We start from the raw sequence: 17,932 nt of genomic DNA on the forward strand, positions 1-17,932 counted from the left end.
ATACATAGATCATAAGAGATATAAAATGATTATTTTATAAGCCACTAATTTTGGGAGTCTTTACTCAGCAAAAGATAACCAAAGCACCACCTTTTTAGTGGGTTAGTGACCATCTGTACCTGTCCTGGGAAATCCTGTGGACGGGAGGCTGGTGGGCTACAGTCCATGTGGTTGCAAAGAGTTAGACAGAACTTAGCAAGTGAGCACTTAACACCTGTCTGTACAATGAACTGATATATACAGTGTTGTCTTCAGTGGCTGTGAAGAAATGTTATGTTGTTGGTCTTAAATGACCCCTGGTTAAAGTCCATACGTATTTTATTTCTATTTTTCTTCTTATTTCTGCCAGATTGCTGGATCTAATTTCACAAAGTTGTATTGAGAAATAAAATGAATAAAGTAAGCCTGCTTTGTAATATTGATTGATACAAACATTATTTTATTAATCTCTATGCAACATTGGAAGAATTGGAAGTTGCCTACAACAATCAGAAACACTCAACTCATTCTATTCACTTAATAATAGACGATTTCTAAATTAGGCTGTGGTCTACAAATTTGAGGGTGATTTTAGGTCTCTGCTACAGAATTAAGAACATAGATTTATGTGGCAATAAATTTCTTTGCTAATCCAAGATATTTTCCCCTTCTGGCTTTAAGGTTCTTTTCCAAAGAGAAGCTCCTATAAATATGTTTTTTATGATTGTGTATATATTGCAATCTTGCTTGTAGATTTTTGATTTTTCAAAAAGGTGGATGGAGACATTTAGGATTGGCATTTTGATTGCTGAATCATGTCAATACACAGAAGCATAAATATCCTATTGCTCTGGGTAATTTCTACCATGATTTCAGATCAAGTGAAGTGTTTCGGCTCTAAGATGACACTTGTTTGTGTTTTACAGGTTGTCTTGGCTCTTTCAGAGCTGGGTTATTCACTACTGCGCGTCTGTCGACTAATACTTACCCTGACCTGAGGAGCTGTGTCAATGGTAAACACTTCTACCATCAGTTTAAAAAACAAAATGACAAAAACCTGCAAGTAAAGTACACCGTATAAATATAACTGCTGTTTAAAAATCAACAAATGAGCCCTTGAAGAGCTGGCTGTAGGCCAAGTGAGGAAGTTTTCTCAAAACACATTTGAGGAATAGTGTATATTGGGGGGGAGGGGGTATGCCAATGGCTCTAGCACTGGATCAAATTGGCCAAATAATTATTTCTTTCAGTGTTTATTTGTTTATTATTCACTTAGTTTAAACTTTTAAGTATCATATAATGTGTATGTAGCAGAAATGTACAAGATGAATTCTTTTCTTCTTTTTGGCCATGTTGCACAGCCTGTGGGATCTGAGTTCCCCCACCAGGGATTGAACCCAGGCCACAGCAAGGAAGATCCCTAACCATTGGACTGCCAGGGAACTCCCTGGAGGAATGTGTTTTTAGATGTAAATGTGCTTAAAATGAGTTTTCTAGCTTATTTTTAAATTGAAGTGGTCCTTGTTTGCCAAGCTTTACATCATTGGCTTCAGAATTTTATTCCCAAGAGCTTTTTGACTGTTTTTGCTTAATCATGTACTTATGACCAAATGTTACAGTTGACTAATAGATCACAGGGGAGCCACATTTATTTTTCTGACTTTTGGTATAAATGTGGAAATGTGGAATTATTGGTATAATTATTGGTATACCACATTTGGTATAAATGTGGATATAAATGTGTAAAATATTGTGATATCAAATTAGCCTTTTCCCTCTGAAGTTCACGTAAGGCCTAGTGATAAATCTGGTAAATTATTTGTCTCTAGTTTATCAATTTCCTGACATGCAGAGACAAAAGTGAAATTGAAACATGTAAATTGGGATGTTTGTGCAGTGAATATTTTACATGCAGCATTGGTACTATTGAGATATTCACTTATCTGCATTTTCTATAATTCAAAATTAGTTGTAACTTCACAAGTAAAACAGTTCGCCTGAACATGTATATTTAATTCATACTTTATTTTTTTAATTTACCAAAGGACAGAAAAATAATTTTATAATTTCTTGACTAACCTGTTTTCTATTATTTTAACTAATATCTGGACTTCCCAGATATCCCGGTGGTACTGAATCCGCCTGCCTGTGCAGGAGACACAAGAGATGCGGGTTTGATCCCTGGGTTGGAAAGATCCCCTGGAGAAGGAAATGGCAGTGTACTCAGTATTCTTGCCTGGAGAATTCTCATGGACAGAGGAGCCTGGTGGGCTATAATCCATGGGGTCACAAAGAGTCAGACATGACTGAGCAACTCAGCACACACACATAACTAATACCTAATAAATTGCTAATAATTTTCAGAAAACTTGCTTTCATGGGGACTTTTTTGAAAAGTTCAGTGATTAGATTTTAGTTAAATTAAAATAAAATTTTGTTTTTGTTTGCAATTAACAGTTTGCTTTGCTAACTTAAGGAAAGGAAAATGTAAAAGGAAAGATGAAAGGACTTTTCAGAGTTGGCTAGGAAAGCTAGAGAAACAGGTATGAGAATATGCAGGAGCCAGGAACCATTGCAGTGTCTAGTGAGGTGAGAGAGACCATAAATAAATCAAGAAACAAATGGACATATCATTTAAGATAGTGATAAAGTGCTGTGACATTTTATGAAAGAAATATCCTTGCCTTAAAAATCACAGTATTCTGCTGCCTGTTGCCCAATGTCTGAAAACCATTTGACTAGAGTTCTGTTTACTTAAAGCAGGAGAATAAATCTGGTCCCTGTTATTCTGTTCTGTGCTTCGTCACTCAATCGTGTCTGATTTTTGAGACCCCATGGTCTGTAGCCCACCAGGCTCCTCTTTCCATGGGGATTCTCCAGACAAGAATACTGGGGTGGGTTGCTATGCCCTACTCCAGGGGATCTTCCCAAGTCCAGGATCGAACCCAGGTCTCCTGCATTGCGGGTGGATTCTTTACAGTCTGAGCCACCAGGAAAGGCCCTCTGTTATTCTATATGATCCTAAATTGGAAGTCTCAAATTTTTTTATTGGAACTGAATAGTTTTATTGTTCTGCCTGCGTCATGTAATTGTTTTAAGGATCAAATAAGGTGATATATAAAAAGACTATTAAATTGCAATTATTAACTATTGTGTATATTTGCAAATATAAAAGTAGTTGTGGGGCTTCCCTGGTGACTCAGTGGTAAAGAATCCGCCTGCCAATGCTAGAGATAAAGGTTCGATCCCTGATCCAGGATTCCACATGCAAATAGCAGCTAAGCCTGGGCACCACAACTATTGGGTTTGTGCTCTAGAGCCTGGGAACTGCAACTACTGAAGCCCACAGTCGAGTCCCTGCCCTGCAACTAGAGAAGCCACTGCAATGAGAAGCCTGGGCGACATCACTAGAGTAGCCGTTGCTCCCAGCAACTAGAAAAAGGTCCAAGTTCAGCAACGAAGATCCAGCAGAGCCAAAAATAAATAAATAAATAAAATTATTTTAAAAAAGAGTGGACTTAAACAAAAAGTAGCTTCCTTTTGCAGAAATAATTATAAAAGTTTAATAGATCCACGTTTCTTCTTGAAATAGTATTTGAAGGACTAAGTATTTTTTTCCACATACCACAGACTTTGTTCATGAGATTTCTATTAAAGGACATAAATTTCTATTGTACTGTGGTGTGTTATAAAAATTAAATAGATTTGTATTTCCTTTAGCCATTCCGGACCAGTGTAATCCTCTGCCATGCAATGAAGACGGATATTTGAGCTGCAAAGATGGCCAAGCGACCTTCACTTGCATTTGTAAATCAGGTTGGCAAGGAGAAAAGTGTGAATCTGGTATGTATCGCATACCCAGCAGGGTATTGGGTATGCTATATGGTATTTATAACATACCCATATGGGTATGGTATTTATAACATACCCAATCTGAATTGACTTCCTGAAAAGTTCTCAGAAGGCTTTATTACTTTGAAAGTACTCTGTTTTCTCCTTTTTAGATATAAATGAATGCAAAGATCCTGCAAATGTAAATGGAGGTTGCAGCCAGATTTGTGTAAACACACCTGGAAGTTACCACTGTTCCTGTAAAAATGGTTTTGTAATGCTTTCAAATAAAAAGGACTGCAAAGGTAAGAGTAAAAAGGTAGAATAAAAAAAGGTATTTTCTGTGTAAGAGCAAAAATTCAGTTAGAGGAATCTCCCCAGGCAATTCACAGAAAACTCTTGAGTTTTAAGTGTTTATAATAAGTATACATTATTATCCACCTTGAAGCCGGTGATTCTGTGGGACTGCCTCTAGTTTATTGTTGATGGGGTATTTTTTTATTTCAGAGTATTTTGTTGTTTTCTTATTGTGTATGTATGTGTGTATTGATACATGCACATGTTTTAATGAAGAGTTTCATTATATGGTGATAAAGTGAAGTTTTAATGCAAGTCTTCGCATACTACAGTATTTGCAAAATCATTGTTGATCCTATTTCTTCCAGACTCTGTAGTATTATTATTATTATATCCTTTATTTCAATAAGATCTACAGTTTACAAATAAATCACCATAATCCTTAGCAACTTCATTGTATTTTATATTTCCTTGTCAGAAATACCTTTCTAATTTCCAGTATAAACCCTCCATCCTGCACCTCATTTCCTGTTGTGTTTTTGAAAAAGATGAAACTCTGGTTTTTCTTTTTCTTTATACATTTAAGATCACATCACTGGTCATAACTTTTTTTAAAAAATTTCAGACCTAAATAATTCCTGTCAGTTAATTTAGCTTTTTAAGTCATTTTGCTAGTGTGTTTCTTTTTAAATTTATTTACAGGGCAACAATGGAGAAACAGACATAGAGAATAGACTTATGAACACAGGGAGGGGGCAGAGAGGGTGAGATGTATGGAAAGAATAACATGGAAACTTACATCACCATATGTAAAATAGATAGTCAATGGGAATTTGCTGTTTGGCTCAGGAAACTCAAACAAGGGCTCTGGATCAACCTAGAAGGGTGGGAGGGAGATGGGCGGGAGTTTCAAAAGGGAGGGGATATATATATATACCTATGTTTGATTCATGTTGAGGTTTGACAGAAAACAGCAGAATTCTATAAAGTAATTATCCTTCAATAAAAAATAGATAAATTTAAAAAAACAAGAAATATTTTTTCCCCCAAATTTTGTGTTTCTTTTTTCTGCATGATATCTTTTCCATTAGATTGCTTAACTGTCTTTTACTAAATCTTCAGATATAAGTGCTAGGTATGTGGGTAACTAAACATGACATTTTCCAGCCCGGAGTTACCTTTAGAAAATGGGAGCAAGTTTTTCTTTCTTCTCTTCTTTCTTCCTTCCTTTTTTTTCTTCTTTCCTTTCTTTTCTTTCTTCTTCCCTCTCTTCCTCCCTACCCCTTTCCCATCTTCTCCTCTTTTTGTGATGAGGTTAAAAAGTTTAGTAAGTTAAAATGTAAAGTTATCTTGTTCAACTCTATTCATAGTCTGCTTTCATAAATCCTTAAATTAAATTCATGTTCAATGAGTGGTCTGTTATTCACTGCACTGTAGTGTTTACCATAGTTTGCTATTGTTGTTCAGCCGCCCAGTCATGTCTGACATTTTGCAACCCCATGGACTGCAACACGCCAGGCTTCCCTGTCTATTATCTCCCAGAGTTTGCTCAAACTCGTGTCCATTGAGTCGATGATGTCATCCAACCACCTCATCTTCTGTCACCCTCTTCTTCTCCTACAGCCTCAGTCTTTCCCAGCATCAAGGTCTTTTCCAATGAGTTGGATTTTCACGTCAGGTAGCCAAAGTATTGGAGCGTCAGCTTCACCATCAGTTCTTCCAGTGAATATTCAGGACTAATCGCCTTTAGGATGGACTGGTTGGATCTCCTTGCAGTCCAAGGGACTCTCAAGAGTCTTCTCCAACACCACAGTTCAAAAACATCAATTCTTCAATGCTCAGCCTTCATGGTCCAACTCTCACATCCATTCATGACTACTGGGAAAACCATAACTTTGACTAGACGACCTTTGTCAGCCAAGTGATATCTCTGCTTTTTAATACACTGTCTAGGTTTGTCATAGCTTTTCTTCCAAGGAGCAAATGTCTTTTAACTTCATGGCTACAGTCACCATCCGAAGTGATTTTGGAGCCCAAGAAAATAAAGTCTGTCACTGTTTCCATCGTTTCCCCATCTGTTGGCCATGAGTGTTGGGAATGAATGCCATAATCTTTATTTTTTGAATGTTGAGTTTTAAGCCAGTTTCTTTACTCTCCTCTTTCACCTTCATCAAGTTGTAGTAGTTTAGTCACTCAGTCGTGTCCAACTCTTTGGACCCCACAGACTGTAGCCCGCCAGGCTCCTCGGTCCATGGGATTCTCCAGGCAAGAATACTGGCGTGGGTTGCCATTGCCTTCTCCACGGGATCTTCCCCACCCAGGAATCAGACCCAGGTCTCCTGCATTGCAGGCAGATTCTTTGCTGACAGATTTATGAGGGAAGCCCAGTGAAAGTTGCTCAGGCGTTTCTGACTCTTTGCGATCCCATGGACTATACAGTCCATGGAATTCTCCAGGCCAGAATACTGGAGTGGGTAGCCTTTCCCCTCACCAGCGGATCTTCTCAACCCAGGGATCAAATCCAGGTCTCTTGCATTGCAGGCAGATTCTTTACCACCAGAGCCGCAAGAGGAACCCCACTTTCATCAGGAGGCTCTTTAATTCCTCTTGACTTTCTGCCATTAAGGTGGTGTCATTTGCATATCTGAGGTTGATATTTCTCCCCGTAATCTTGATCCAGCTTGGGCTTCATCCAGCCCAGCATTTCCCATGATATGCTCTGCATATAAGTTAAGTAAGCAGGGTGATGATACAGCCTTAACGTACTCCTTTCCCAACTTGGAACCAGTCTGTTGTCCTATGTCCGATTCTGATTGTTGCTTCTTGACCTGCATACAGGTTTCTCAAGAGGCAAGTAAGATGGTCTGGTATTCCCATCTTTTTAAGAATTTTCCTCAGTTTGTTGTGATCCACCAAGTCAAAGGCTTTAGCATAGTCAATGAAGCAGAAGTAGATGTTTTTCTGGAATTCCCTTGCTTTTTCTATGTTTCAGTGGATGTTGGCAACTTGATCTCTGGTTCCTCCAAATGGTGGTTTATTCACTCAGGTGTGTCCAACTCTCTGTGACCCCATGGACTGTAACCCAGGCTCTTCTGTCTATAGGATTCTCCAGGCAATAATACTGGAGTGGGTTGCCATTTCCTCCTCCAGGGGATCTTCCAACCCAGGGATTGAACCTGGTCTCCTGCATTGTAGGCAGATTCTTTACCAACTGAGCTACAAGGGAAGCCCTCTGGTTCCTCTGCTTTTTCTAAATTCAGCTTGTACATCTGGAAGTTCTCAGTTCATATACTGCTGGAGCCTAACTTGAAGGATGTTGAGCATTACCTTGCTAGCAAGTTCAATGAGTGCAATTGTGTAGAGTTTGAATATTCTTTGGCATTTCCCTTTTTGGGGATGAAATGAAAAAACTGACCTTTTCCAATCCTATGGCCATTTCCAAGTTTCCCAAATTTGCTGGCATATTGAGTGCAGCACTTTCACAGCATCATCTTTTGTGATTTGAAATAGCTCAGCCAGAGTTCCATCACCTCCACTAACTTAGTTCATAGTAATGCTTCCCAAGGCCCACTTGACTTCACTCTCCCGGATGTCTGGCTCTAGGTGAGTTGATCACCCTATCATGGTTATCCTGGTAATTAAGACCTTTCTTGTACAGTTCTTCTGTGTATTCTTGCCACCTCTTCTTAATATATTTTGCTTTTGTTATGTCCATACTGTTTCTTTCCTTTATTGTGCACATCTTTGCGTGAAATATTCCCAAGGTAGCTCTTATTTTCTTGAAGAGTTCTCTAGTCTTTCCTATTCTATTGTTTTCCTCTATTTCTTTGCATTGTTCACTTAAGAAGGCTTTTTTAAAATCTCTCCTTGCTATTCTTTGGAGATCTGCAATCAGATAGGTATATTTTCCCTTTTCCTTTCACTTCTCTTCTTTGCTCAGCTACTTGTCAGGCCTCCTCAGACAACCATTTTGTCTTTTTGCCTTTCTTTTTCTTGAGGATGGTTTTGATCACTACATCCTGTACAGTGTTACAAACCTCCATCCATAGTACTTCAGGCACTGTCTATCAAATCTAGTCCCTCAAATCTATTTGTCACTTCCACTGTATAATCAAATGGGATTTGATTTAGGCCATACCTGAATGGCCATGGGGTTTTCTCTACTTTTTTTTAATTTAAATCTGAATTTTGCAATAAGGAGTTCATGGTCATTTCCTGGTCTTGTTTTGCTGACTGTATAGAGCTTCTTCATCTTCGGCTGCAAAGAATATGACCAGTCTGATTTTCGTATTGACCTTCTGGCTATGTCCACCTGTAGAGTCGTCTTTTGGGTTGTTGGCAAAGGGTGTTTGTTATTATCAGTGAGTTCTCTTGGTAAACCTCTGTTAACTTTTGCCCTGCTTCATTTTGTACTCAAGGCCATACTTGCCTATTACTCCAGATATCACTTGACTTCCTACTTTTGCATTCTTGTCCACTATGATGAAAAGGACTTTTTTTTTTTTTTGCTGTTAGTTCTAAAAGGTCTTGTAGGTCTTCATAGAACCGTTCAACTTCATCTACTTCAGTATTAGTGGTTGGAGCATAGACCTGGATTACTGTGATTTGAATGGTTTGCCTTGGAAATGAACCAAGATCATTCTGTAATTTACTGTGCTATCATTTAAAGTGTAGTTAAGTGACTTTAAGGTGAACTGCATAAACTAACAATTTCTTATGAGCAATTATACAGTTTTAGATTATATATTTTTCTTGTTTGCCTATTTGAAGGTGTTTGAGGTAGATATTTAGAATACCAGTATCAATAGAACACTAGTTACAGAAAATCATCATAACGAAAGGATACCCTATGCATTCCATAAGCAAATAATACTCATTTGTACTTGAACATCTAAATACTTGAAAGAATTTGTGCTGCTAAAGAATTTATTATTTTCATTTTAATTTAGAGCAATTTAATCCTTAGCCATTGAGTTAATACACATTAACCAAAAGTTCTCTTAGAAATGATGGCCTCTACAATGAGGTACCATTACACGCCAGTCAGGATGGCTGCTATCCAAAAGTCTACAAGCAATAAATCCTGGAGAGGGTGTGGAGAAAAGGGAACCCTCTTACACTGTTGGTGGGAATGCAAACTAGTACAGCCACTATGGAAAACAGTGTGGAGATTTCTTAAAAAAAAAACTGGAAATAGAACTGCCATATGACCCAGCAATCCCACTCCTGGGCATACACACTGAGGAAACCAGATCTGAAAGAGACACGTGCACCCCAGTGTTCATCGCAGCACTGTTTATAATAGCCAGGACATGGAAGCAACCCAGATGCCCATCAGCAGATGAATGGATAAGGAAGCTGTGGTACATATACACCATGGAATATTACTCAGCCGTTAAAAAGAATTCATTTGAATCAGTTCTAATGAGATGGATGAAACTGGAGCCCATTATACAGAGTGAAGTAAGCCAGAAAGATAAAGAACATTACAGCATACTAACACATATATATATGGAATTTAGAAGGATGGTAACGATAACCCTATATGCAAAACAGAAAAAGAGACACAGATGTACAGAACAGACTTTTGGACTCTGGGGGAGAAGGCGAGGGTGGGATGTTTCGAGAGAACAGCATGTATATTATCTGTAGTGAAACAGATCACCAGGCCAGGTTGGATGCATGAGACAAGTGCTCGGGCCTGGTGCACTGGGAAGACCCAGAGGAATCGGGTGGAGAGGGAGGTGGGAGGGGGGATCGGGATGGGGAATACGTGTAACTCCATGGCTAATTCATGTCACTGTATGACAAAACCCACTGAAATGTTGTGAAGTAATTAGCCTCCAACTAATAAAAAAAAAAAAATTAAAAAAAAATTAGATGAAATACAATAAAATTTTTAAAGGCTTAAAAAAAAAAGAAAAAAGAAATGATGGTCTCTGTTATCAGTACATATGTTTTAGTATGGTTCATTTACATAGTGTTTTGTTCACGATACATAAGCAATAAAGTACACAATTAGTAGAAGAATATATATACAATTGTTACAACAGGGCCTTTATTTAAAATGTGAATTTGGTTGGGATTAAGTTGCCAGTAAATTTCCAAAAATGCAAGAATAAAATTTTTCATCGGATATTAGATGTCAGTGTAGAGTCATAAAATGTATATACTATAACCCACACTCATATAATTTAAAGGAGTTCTTGTAATATTCCTCAAATCAAATAAATTTAGTTGTGTTTTTATTTCCTGTTAAAAATATGGATTTTATAGCTCTTTTTTTTTAAATTAAGTATTTTTTGAAGTAATTATAGATTTACATGCAGTTGTAAGAAGTAATAAAAGACATCCCATGTACCCTTTATCCAATTTCCCCAGACAGGAATACTTGCAAAACTATAGTACCTTATAACATACAGGATACTGACATTGATACAAGCAAGATACAGGAAAATTTACTTGCCACAGTAAATTGAATCATTTATTTTTTGTGCAGGTTATTTTAAATAGAGAAATGTCTGAAAATTTGGTCAATTTGTGGAAAAATTAAACTATCAGCTTTTTTAAGTAGATAATCTAGGTTTCATTCTGAGCTTGTCTTTCCCGAGAGAGTACAGATGAGAAAGTTCGATTCAGTTCGGTCGCTTAGTTGTGTCCAACTCTCTGCGACCCCATGGACTGCAGCACGCCAGGCCTCCCTGTCCATCACCAACTCCCGGAGTTTACTCAAACTCATGTCCATTGAGTCGGTGATCCCATCCAACCATCTCATCCTCTATTGTCCCCTTCTCCTCTCGCCTTCAATCTTTCCCAGCATCAGGGTCTTTTCAAATGAGTCAGTTTTTCAAATCAGGGTGGCCAAAGTATTGGAGTTTCAACTTCAGCATTAGTCCTTCCAATGAATATTCAGGACTGATGCCCTTTAGGATGGACTGGTTGGATCTCCTTGCTGTTCAAGAGACTCTCAAGTCTTCTCCAACACTGCAGTTCAAAAGCATCAATTCTTCGGTGCTCAGCTTTCTTTACAGATGAGAAAAGTTCACTATAATAATTATATTTCTATTGAACTATTTCTATCACTTGTTTTTTTCACAGTCAATTATTCAGTAACTAGTTGCAATTTCAGATTTCAGAAATATTAATTTAATGTTAAAATTTATCCTGGATTAGCTGTGGCTTCATAAATAATTGAAGACCTTACCCAGTCCCATTTTAAATTTGAATCACTCTTGAATAATTTAAGCCATAATAGTAGTATGCAGATTTAGCTATTGTCCATTTCCAAAGGAAAGGTGTAAGAGTGATGAGCCATCTCATTTTTATCCTATTTTTTATATTTGTGATAATACAGAGTAAATAAGCTTTTTTTTTTTTCAGTGTAGATAAGCTTTTAAGACCATATTTCAGAAACATGTGTTTAGGAATACATGTTAAGAATATGATGAGTCTCTTCAATTTATTTTCATACTGTAACCTGGTAGATAAGAAAATAATTAAAGCCTTTTTTTCTTTTACATGATTACAAGGAAATAGCAGACACCAATCAAATTCCCTATGCATTTGTAGAAAGAAACTGTATTAAGTGAACTAAAACATGATGATAGATTTAATATTTTGTTATTTCCAATCCACTTTGTTGTCTTATTAGATATATGAAACTAGACCCAGGAAACACAAATCAAGGGTTCTTTGCTAGTGTCTTCTGGTATGGGAAAAAATTTTTTAATATACTTGTTTCATTTGTAGATGTGGATGAATGCGTTTTAAAGCCAAGCATTTGTGGCACAGCTGTGTGCAAGAACATCCCAGGAGACTTTGAATGTGAATGTGCTGAAGGCTACAAATACAATCCCGTATCAAAGTCTTGTGACGGTAAAGTTCTGCTGGTATTATTGGCGGTGAAGGGGGTGAAGTGGCACCCTGATTTGAAGTGAGAAGCATTGGTTCTCCTTGATATCAGTAATCAGATTTTCTCAGGTGGGAAAATCCATGCTGTGATTTGATCAGTTGGGTGGTGAGGGCTTCCTTCCAGATTAAAAGTATGTAAGACGCATGCATGATCAGTGCTGTGCAATCTGATGGCCCTCTAAGCTGTATTTGAATTACAGACCTCCCATATATGATAGAAGCAAAAGAAACACATAATATTCAAAAATAAAAAGCAGCTGAAAGGAAACACAGACACACAGACACGAGAGAGAAAGGAAAACAAGTTTAAAACAAGGTGGTTAGAAATCTTTGGTTTTATGCCAGGCTTTTCAATGATTTTCTGTGTGTGTTTAAGTCTGTCATTTTATTGTAAAATAGTAAATGACCTAACTCCATTGTAATTAAATATATATAAAAAGAAAATCTCATTATAACCAGATGAGAGCCAAGCTTTAAAACCGTGAGAAGCAGTGATTAGGGATGTCTGTGTCTGGATTTGGGAGAGCTCCTTGAAGCTTGTGATTACTTCATTTGACTCCAGTGCTGCTGTCCAGGTAGCTTAGATGTATCATAGGGTTATTTTTTTTAAATCATGGATATGTACAAATTATCTCACATCCTCCTCTGGTTTTTTTAAAAAATTTTAAAGTGAGTTTAATATCATGACTGAAAGTGAAAGTGAAAATTTCTCAGTCATTGTCAGACTCTCTGCAACCCCATGAACTATATGGTCCATGGAATGCTCCAGGCCAGAATACTGAAGTGGGTATCCTTTCCTTTCTCCAGGGAACATTCCCAACCCAGGGATCGAACCCAGGTCTCCCCCATTGCAGGTGGATTCTTTACCAGCTGAGCCACCAGGGAAGCCTAATATCATGACTAAAACTAATCAAATTAATAGTAATTTTTCTATTATGGCAAAATACATGTATAAGATATGTGCCACTGTTTCCACGTTTCCCCATCTATTTGCCATGAAGTGATGGGACCAGATGCCATGATCTTAGTTTTCTGAATGTTGAGCTTTAAGCCAACTTTTTCACTCTCCTCTTTCACTTTCATCAAGAGGCTTTTTAGTTCCTCTTCACTTTCTGCCATAGGGGTGGTGTCATCTGCATATCTGAGGTTATTGATATTTCTCCCAGCAATCTTGATTCCAGCTTGTGCTTCATCCAGCCCAGCGTTTCTCATGATGTCCTCTGCATATAAGTTAAACAAGCAGGGTGACAATATATAGCCTTGACGCACTCCTTTCCCTATGTGGAACCAGTCTGTGGTTCCATGTCCAGTTCTAACTGTTGCTTCCTGACCTGCATACAGGTTTCTCAAGAGGCAGGTCAGATAGTCTGGTATTCCCATCTCTTTCAGAATTGTCCACAGTTTATTGTGATCCACACAGTCGAAGGCTTTGGCATAGTCAGTAAAGCAGAAATAGATGTGACATGCATATATACAATATTTTTTTACTTTAGTTATGCTATTCAATTTCAGTAGTATTGAGGGCTCACTAATTTTGGGGTTTTATTTTAAGACATTCAAAGGGGTTCTCATTTTAAGGGGAGACTATGCTATAGCAGTGTTTGAGTTTGGGAATTTTCAAAGATCACAGGGTATATTCATCTCAAAGTTCAATGATCTTACATATTTCTAAAGTGTTTCTAAGCTGAAACATCTTATTACAACTTTTCAAGAGTGATTTTCTTAAAAAGTATGGATTGGGACAGGGACCATAGAGAAGATTTCACGAAACGGGAGGTAATAGCACAGTGAGATTTTTTGTTTTTCTATATCTTTCATAAGTTAAGAAATACATGTATGTCCTTAAATTTATTGCCACCATTAATCATTGCATTATGGAAAGTGATATTTCTTGATATAGTCATTTAATCTCCAACTACATTGTTGTTTAAGTGCTAAGTTGCATCCAACTCTTTTGTGACTCCATGGACTATAGCCAAACAGGGTCCTCTGTCCATGGGATTTCCCAGACAAGCATACTAGAGTAAGTTGCCACTTCCTTCTCCAGGGGATCCTCCAGACCCAGGAACTGAACCCACATCTCTAGTTTGGCAGGTGGATTCTGTCTCTGTGAATTACATTAACGTTCATTTAAAAGGGATCTTTTCTTCCCTTCTCTTCCCACCTTCCTGTCCTCCCCTCCACTCCTTCTTTTCCCCTTCCTTTTCATCAAAGCAGAGAGTTAAGAAGAAAGTGTCAATGGAATTCATATGATCAGATTCGACAGTTACATTGAGACTCTGTTTTTTCCTTCAAAATCATAAAATTAGCATAGTTGTTATATCTTTATTAATTAACTACTGAAAGTTATCCTTTTAATTTGTTGATTCAGGCATATAAACAAATTGAAATTACATATGTGACTCATTTAAATTTCTGTGGCAAGTGCATAAAGGTGATTTGATGTCAAAGAATTTCTTTCACTAAGGATTTATTATCACTGATTATCTTATACTAAAATCAGAATAGTCCTTCTTCTGTTGGATTGAACATTCAGGAGATATTAAAATTTATGTTCTCTTTTCCCCCAGATGTGGATGAATGCTCTGAGAACTTGTGTGCTCAACTTTGTGTCAATTACCCTGGAGGTTACTCTTGTTACTGTGATGGAAAGAAAGGATTCAAACTTGCCCAAGATCAGAAGAGTTGTGAGGTAACACTGCAATACTAACATGCCCATCTGTTTTTAAAAATGAGATCCAGGTACTTATTTCCACATAGTTGAGGTAAATAAGAATACAGATTTCTACTTAATTGCTATAGTTCAAAATAGGCTATGAGTCACAATCTATTTACTAATTTTGACCACGTAATTTGGTAAACCTTGTGAGGGACTTCCCAGGTGGTGCTAGTGGTAAAGAACCTGCCGGCCAATGCAGGAGACATCAGAGACGCGGGCTCATTCCCTGGGTCAGGAAGACCCCCTGGAGGAGGGCATGGCAACCCACTCCAGTGTTCTTGCCTGCAGAATCCCACGGGCAGCGGAGACCGATGGGCTGCAGTCCACAGCGGGTGACGAAGAGTTGGACAGGACTGAAGCGACTGGGTTAAAAAAAAGCTGCGGGGCCACAGTTCAAAGAGTGCTCATCTGTATAGCCTGTACTTTTATAAAATGCAATGTGTATGTTTACTTAAACAACTGTAAAAAGCTAAGGTTTATACTTCTCTTTGTGAGAAAAAATCTTTCATAGAAATTTCAGTGAAAACACTTTTCAGAGTCTACTTTTGTTTATCACACTCTGACTAGTTTGATCATGCCTTAGGCATGTTAGTACTTGCAAGAGTGTGCATAAAATCTCAGGTGCAAACAGTTTTGGCAGAGTAGGGTTTAGTTGAGGTTTAAGCATATCAAAATTCAGAGAGATCAATTTTGTTACTTTCTATCTCTTCAACTTGCTTCTGCTGCTGCTAAGTCGCTTCAGCCCTGTCCGACTCTCTGTAACCCCATAGATGGCAGCCCACCAGGCTCCGCTGCCCCTGGGATTCTCCAGGCAAAAACACTGGAGTGGGTTGCCATTTCCGTCTCCACAACTTGCTTCTAGGCTACTCAAATTCAATTCATAATTGATCCAGAAATTGAATGTTGGGGGGTAGGTTCTAATATTTCTTCCACTGAAGAAATTTGAAGCTCTTTTTTTCTTTTTTTCCCTAAGCAAGGATCACATTAGTGATCTTTAGTCCAATTCATGAGTCTCTTTTAATTTTTAAAAGTGAAAGTGAAATGTCAAGCTTATGAGGCAGACATTTAAAAAAAAGAAACACCATTAACTGATTATTTAATAGTCATTGATTTACACATACTCTCTATCTGCTATCAAGAGAAGCTGTATATGTTAAAAAATATCAACATTTCATATTATGCTACCTATTTGGTAAAGGAAGGTAAGGAAAGGTAGTTGGTATGTGTAGTAACTTTGGTAATACTTCATTGAAATGTGTGCATGTTTATTTTGTAATTTGATATCCTATTATTTCAGTATTTTTTGTTGTTACACGTTGCCATCTTCCTTGGAATAGATTTACTGAAGTTCTAAGAGGAAATGAGATATTATTTCAGGACCTAGATTTAATACAGTGCTATTTGCACACTTCTCCCCAGAATATCCCTAGATGTATGCTCAAGAACTTCTCCTTTTATTTATTTATTTTTTTTTAAGAACTTCTCCTTTTAAAAGCTTTCCATTTAAATGTTTGTTTTTACTCATAAAAGAAAGAAAGACCTTGATAATAGTTCGTACATGTGTGCTAAGTCACTTCAGTAATGCCTGGCTCTTTGTGATCCTATGGGCTGTAGCCTGCCAGGCACCTCTGTGCATGGGATTCTCCAGGCAAGAATGCTGGAGTGGGCTGCCATGCCCTCCTCCAGGGGATCTTCCTGACCCAGGGATCGAACATTTGTCCTTTATGTCTCCTGCACTGACAGGTGGGTTCTTCACCACTAGAGCCACCTGGGAAGCCCTGATAATAAATCACCTGACTCTAAATCTTTTTTTTTTTTTTATAAATTCCTTGGAGATATTGATGATATCCTACTTTATATTTATCCTGTTCAGGTTTTTCAGCATTTCCTTTGATATCTAGAGAGCACATTTTTGCTCCGAAAAATTTTGGCTTAATAAGACTTTAAAACAAATGGAGGGTGAGTGGGAGGGAGGCTCATAAGGGAGGGTATTTATGTATACATATAGCTTATTCTGCTATAAAGAATCTGCCTGCAATGCAGGAGACTTGAGTTCACTCCCTGGGTGGGGAAGATCCCCTGGAGAAGGGAATGGCAGCCCACTCCAGTACTCTTGCCTGGAGAATCCCATGGACAGAGGAGCCTGGTGGGCTACAGTCCATGGGGTCACAAAGAGTCAAACGTGACTGAGCGACTTACAACATCATAGCTTATTCACTCTATTTTACAGCAGAAACTAACACAGCATTGTAAAGCAATTATACTCCAAAGAAAAACAAATAAACTAGGTACGGAGGAAAAAATAAATAAAACTGGCTCAGTGGTAAGGAATTCACCTGCCATGCAGGAACCCGCAGGAAACGCAGGTTTGATCCCTGGGTCAGGAGGGTCCCCTGGAGGAGGGCATGGCAACCCACTCCAGTACTCTAGCCTGGAGAATCCCACGGACAGAGGAGCCTGGCGGGCTACAGTCCATGGGGTCAGGAAGAGTCAGGCATGACTGAGTGACTTAGCATGCATTCTTGGGGATTACACTGATGGACTATACAGGGAAGTAAAAGATACTGCTTTGTTATTACCATGGGTGTTCTGCATTGGTTGTATTGTATCAGAGAGGATATGTTTGACAAGAACACTAGGAACCAGAGAAAGGATGATATCCTGACACGTACACCAAACAGTAACCAATGCCTTTTCTTATTTTGTTGCCTTTTCTCCAGGCTGTTCCAGTGTGCCTTCCTTTGGACCTTGACAAAAATTATGAATTGCTTTACTTGGCAGAGCAGTTTGTAGGGGTCGTTTTGTATTTAAAATTTCGTTTGCCAGAAACCACCAGGTGAGGTACCAATGTCAGTGATAATTCTAGAAATAAGCAGATCAGAACAGAAGAAAAGGAGTCACTAATGGTTTAAAATCCATGAAATTTTACTAACAATCAGATAATTTAGGTGTATTATCAATCAGATGATATTGGGTACCCTAAAGTTCATTTTTTCCTTCACACATAATTTTCATGCTTGAATCATTTGATGTTGTTCTAGGCTGATCTTCCCTAGTGATCATTTTACCTTAAGTCAGAGTTCTTCCTTTTCTAATGAATACATATTTTAAGAAGCTGGAAAAGAGGATTTAATGTATTTGTGAAATATTCATTCTTTTTTATATCTTCTAAGTAATGGGAATAATTCAAGATAC

The 17,932-nt window shown here is 37.9% G+C and overlaps 1 protein-coding gene across 1 annotated transcript in view; it reads left to right on the forward strand.

The window, feature by feature from the left end:
* Positions 1–17,932, forward strand: part of PROS1 (protein S) — a 68,665-nt gene that overhangs the window by 31,261 nt on the left and 19,472 nt on the right. The window contains exons 4-9 of the mRNA XM_065913577.1: positions 906–992; positions 3,700–3,822; positions 3,984–4,115; positions 11,857–11,982; positions 14,589–14,710; positions 17,458–17,573. Coding sequence (XP_065769649.1) covers positions 906–992; positions 3,700–3,822; positions 3,984–4,115; positions 11,857–11,982; positions 14,589–14,710; positions 17,458–17,573 — 706 coding nt within the window. The remainder of the gene's footprint in view (positions 1–905; positions 993–3,699; positions 3,823–3,983; positions 4,116–11,856; positions 11,983–14,588; positions 14,711–17,457; positions 17,574–17,932) is intronic.

This window comes from Muntiacus reevesi, chromosome 21 (assembly GCF_963930625.1).
Source record: "Muntiacus reevesi chromosome 21, mMunRee1.1, whole genome shotgun sequence".
Classification (NCBI taxonomy): Eukaryota; Metazoa; Chordata; class Mammalia; order Artiodactyla; family Cervidae; genus Muntiacus; species Muntiacus reevesi.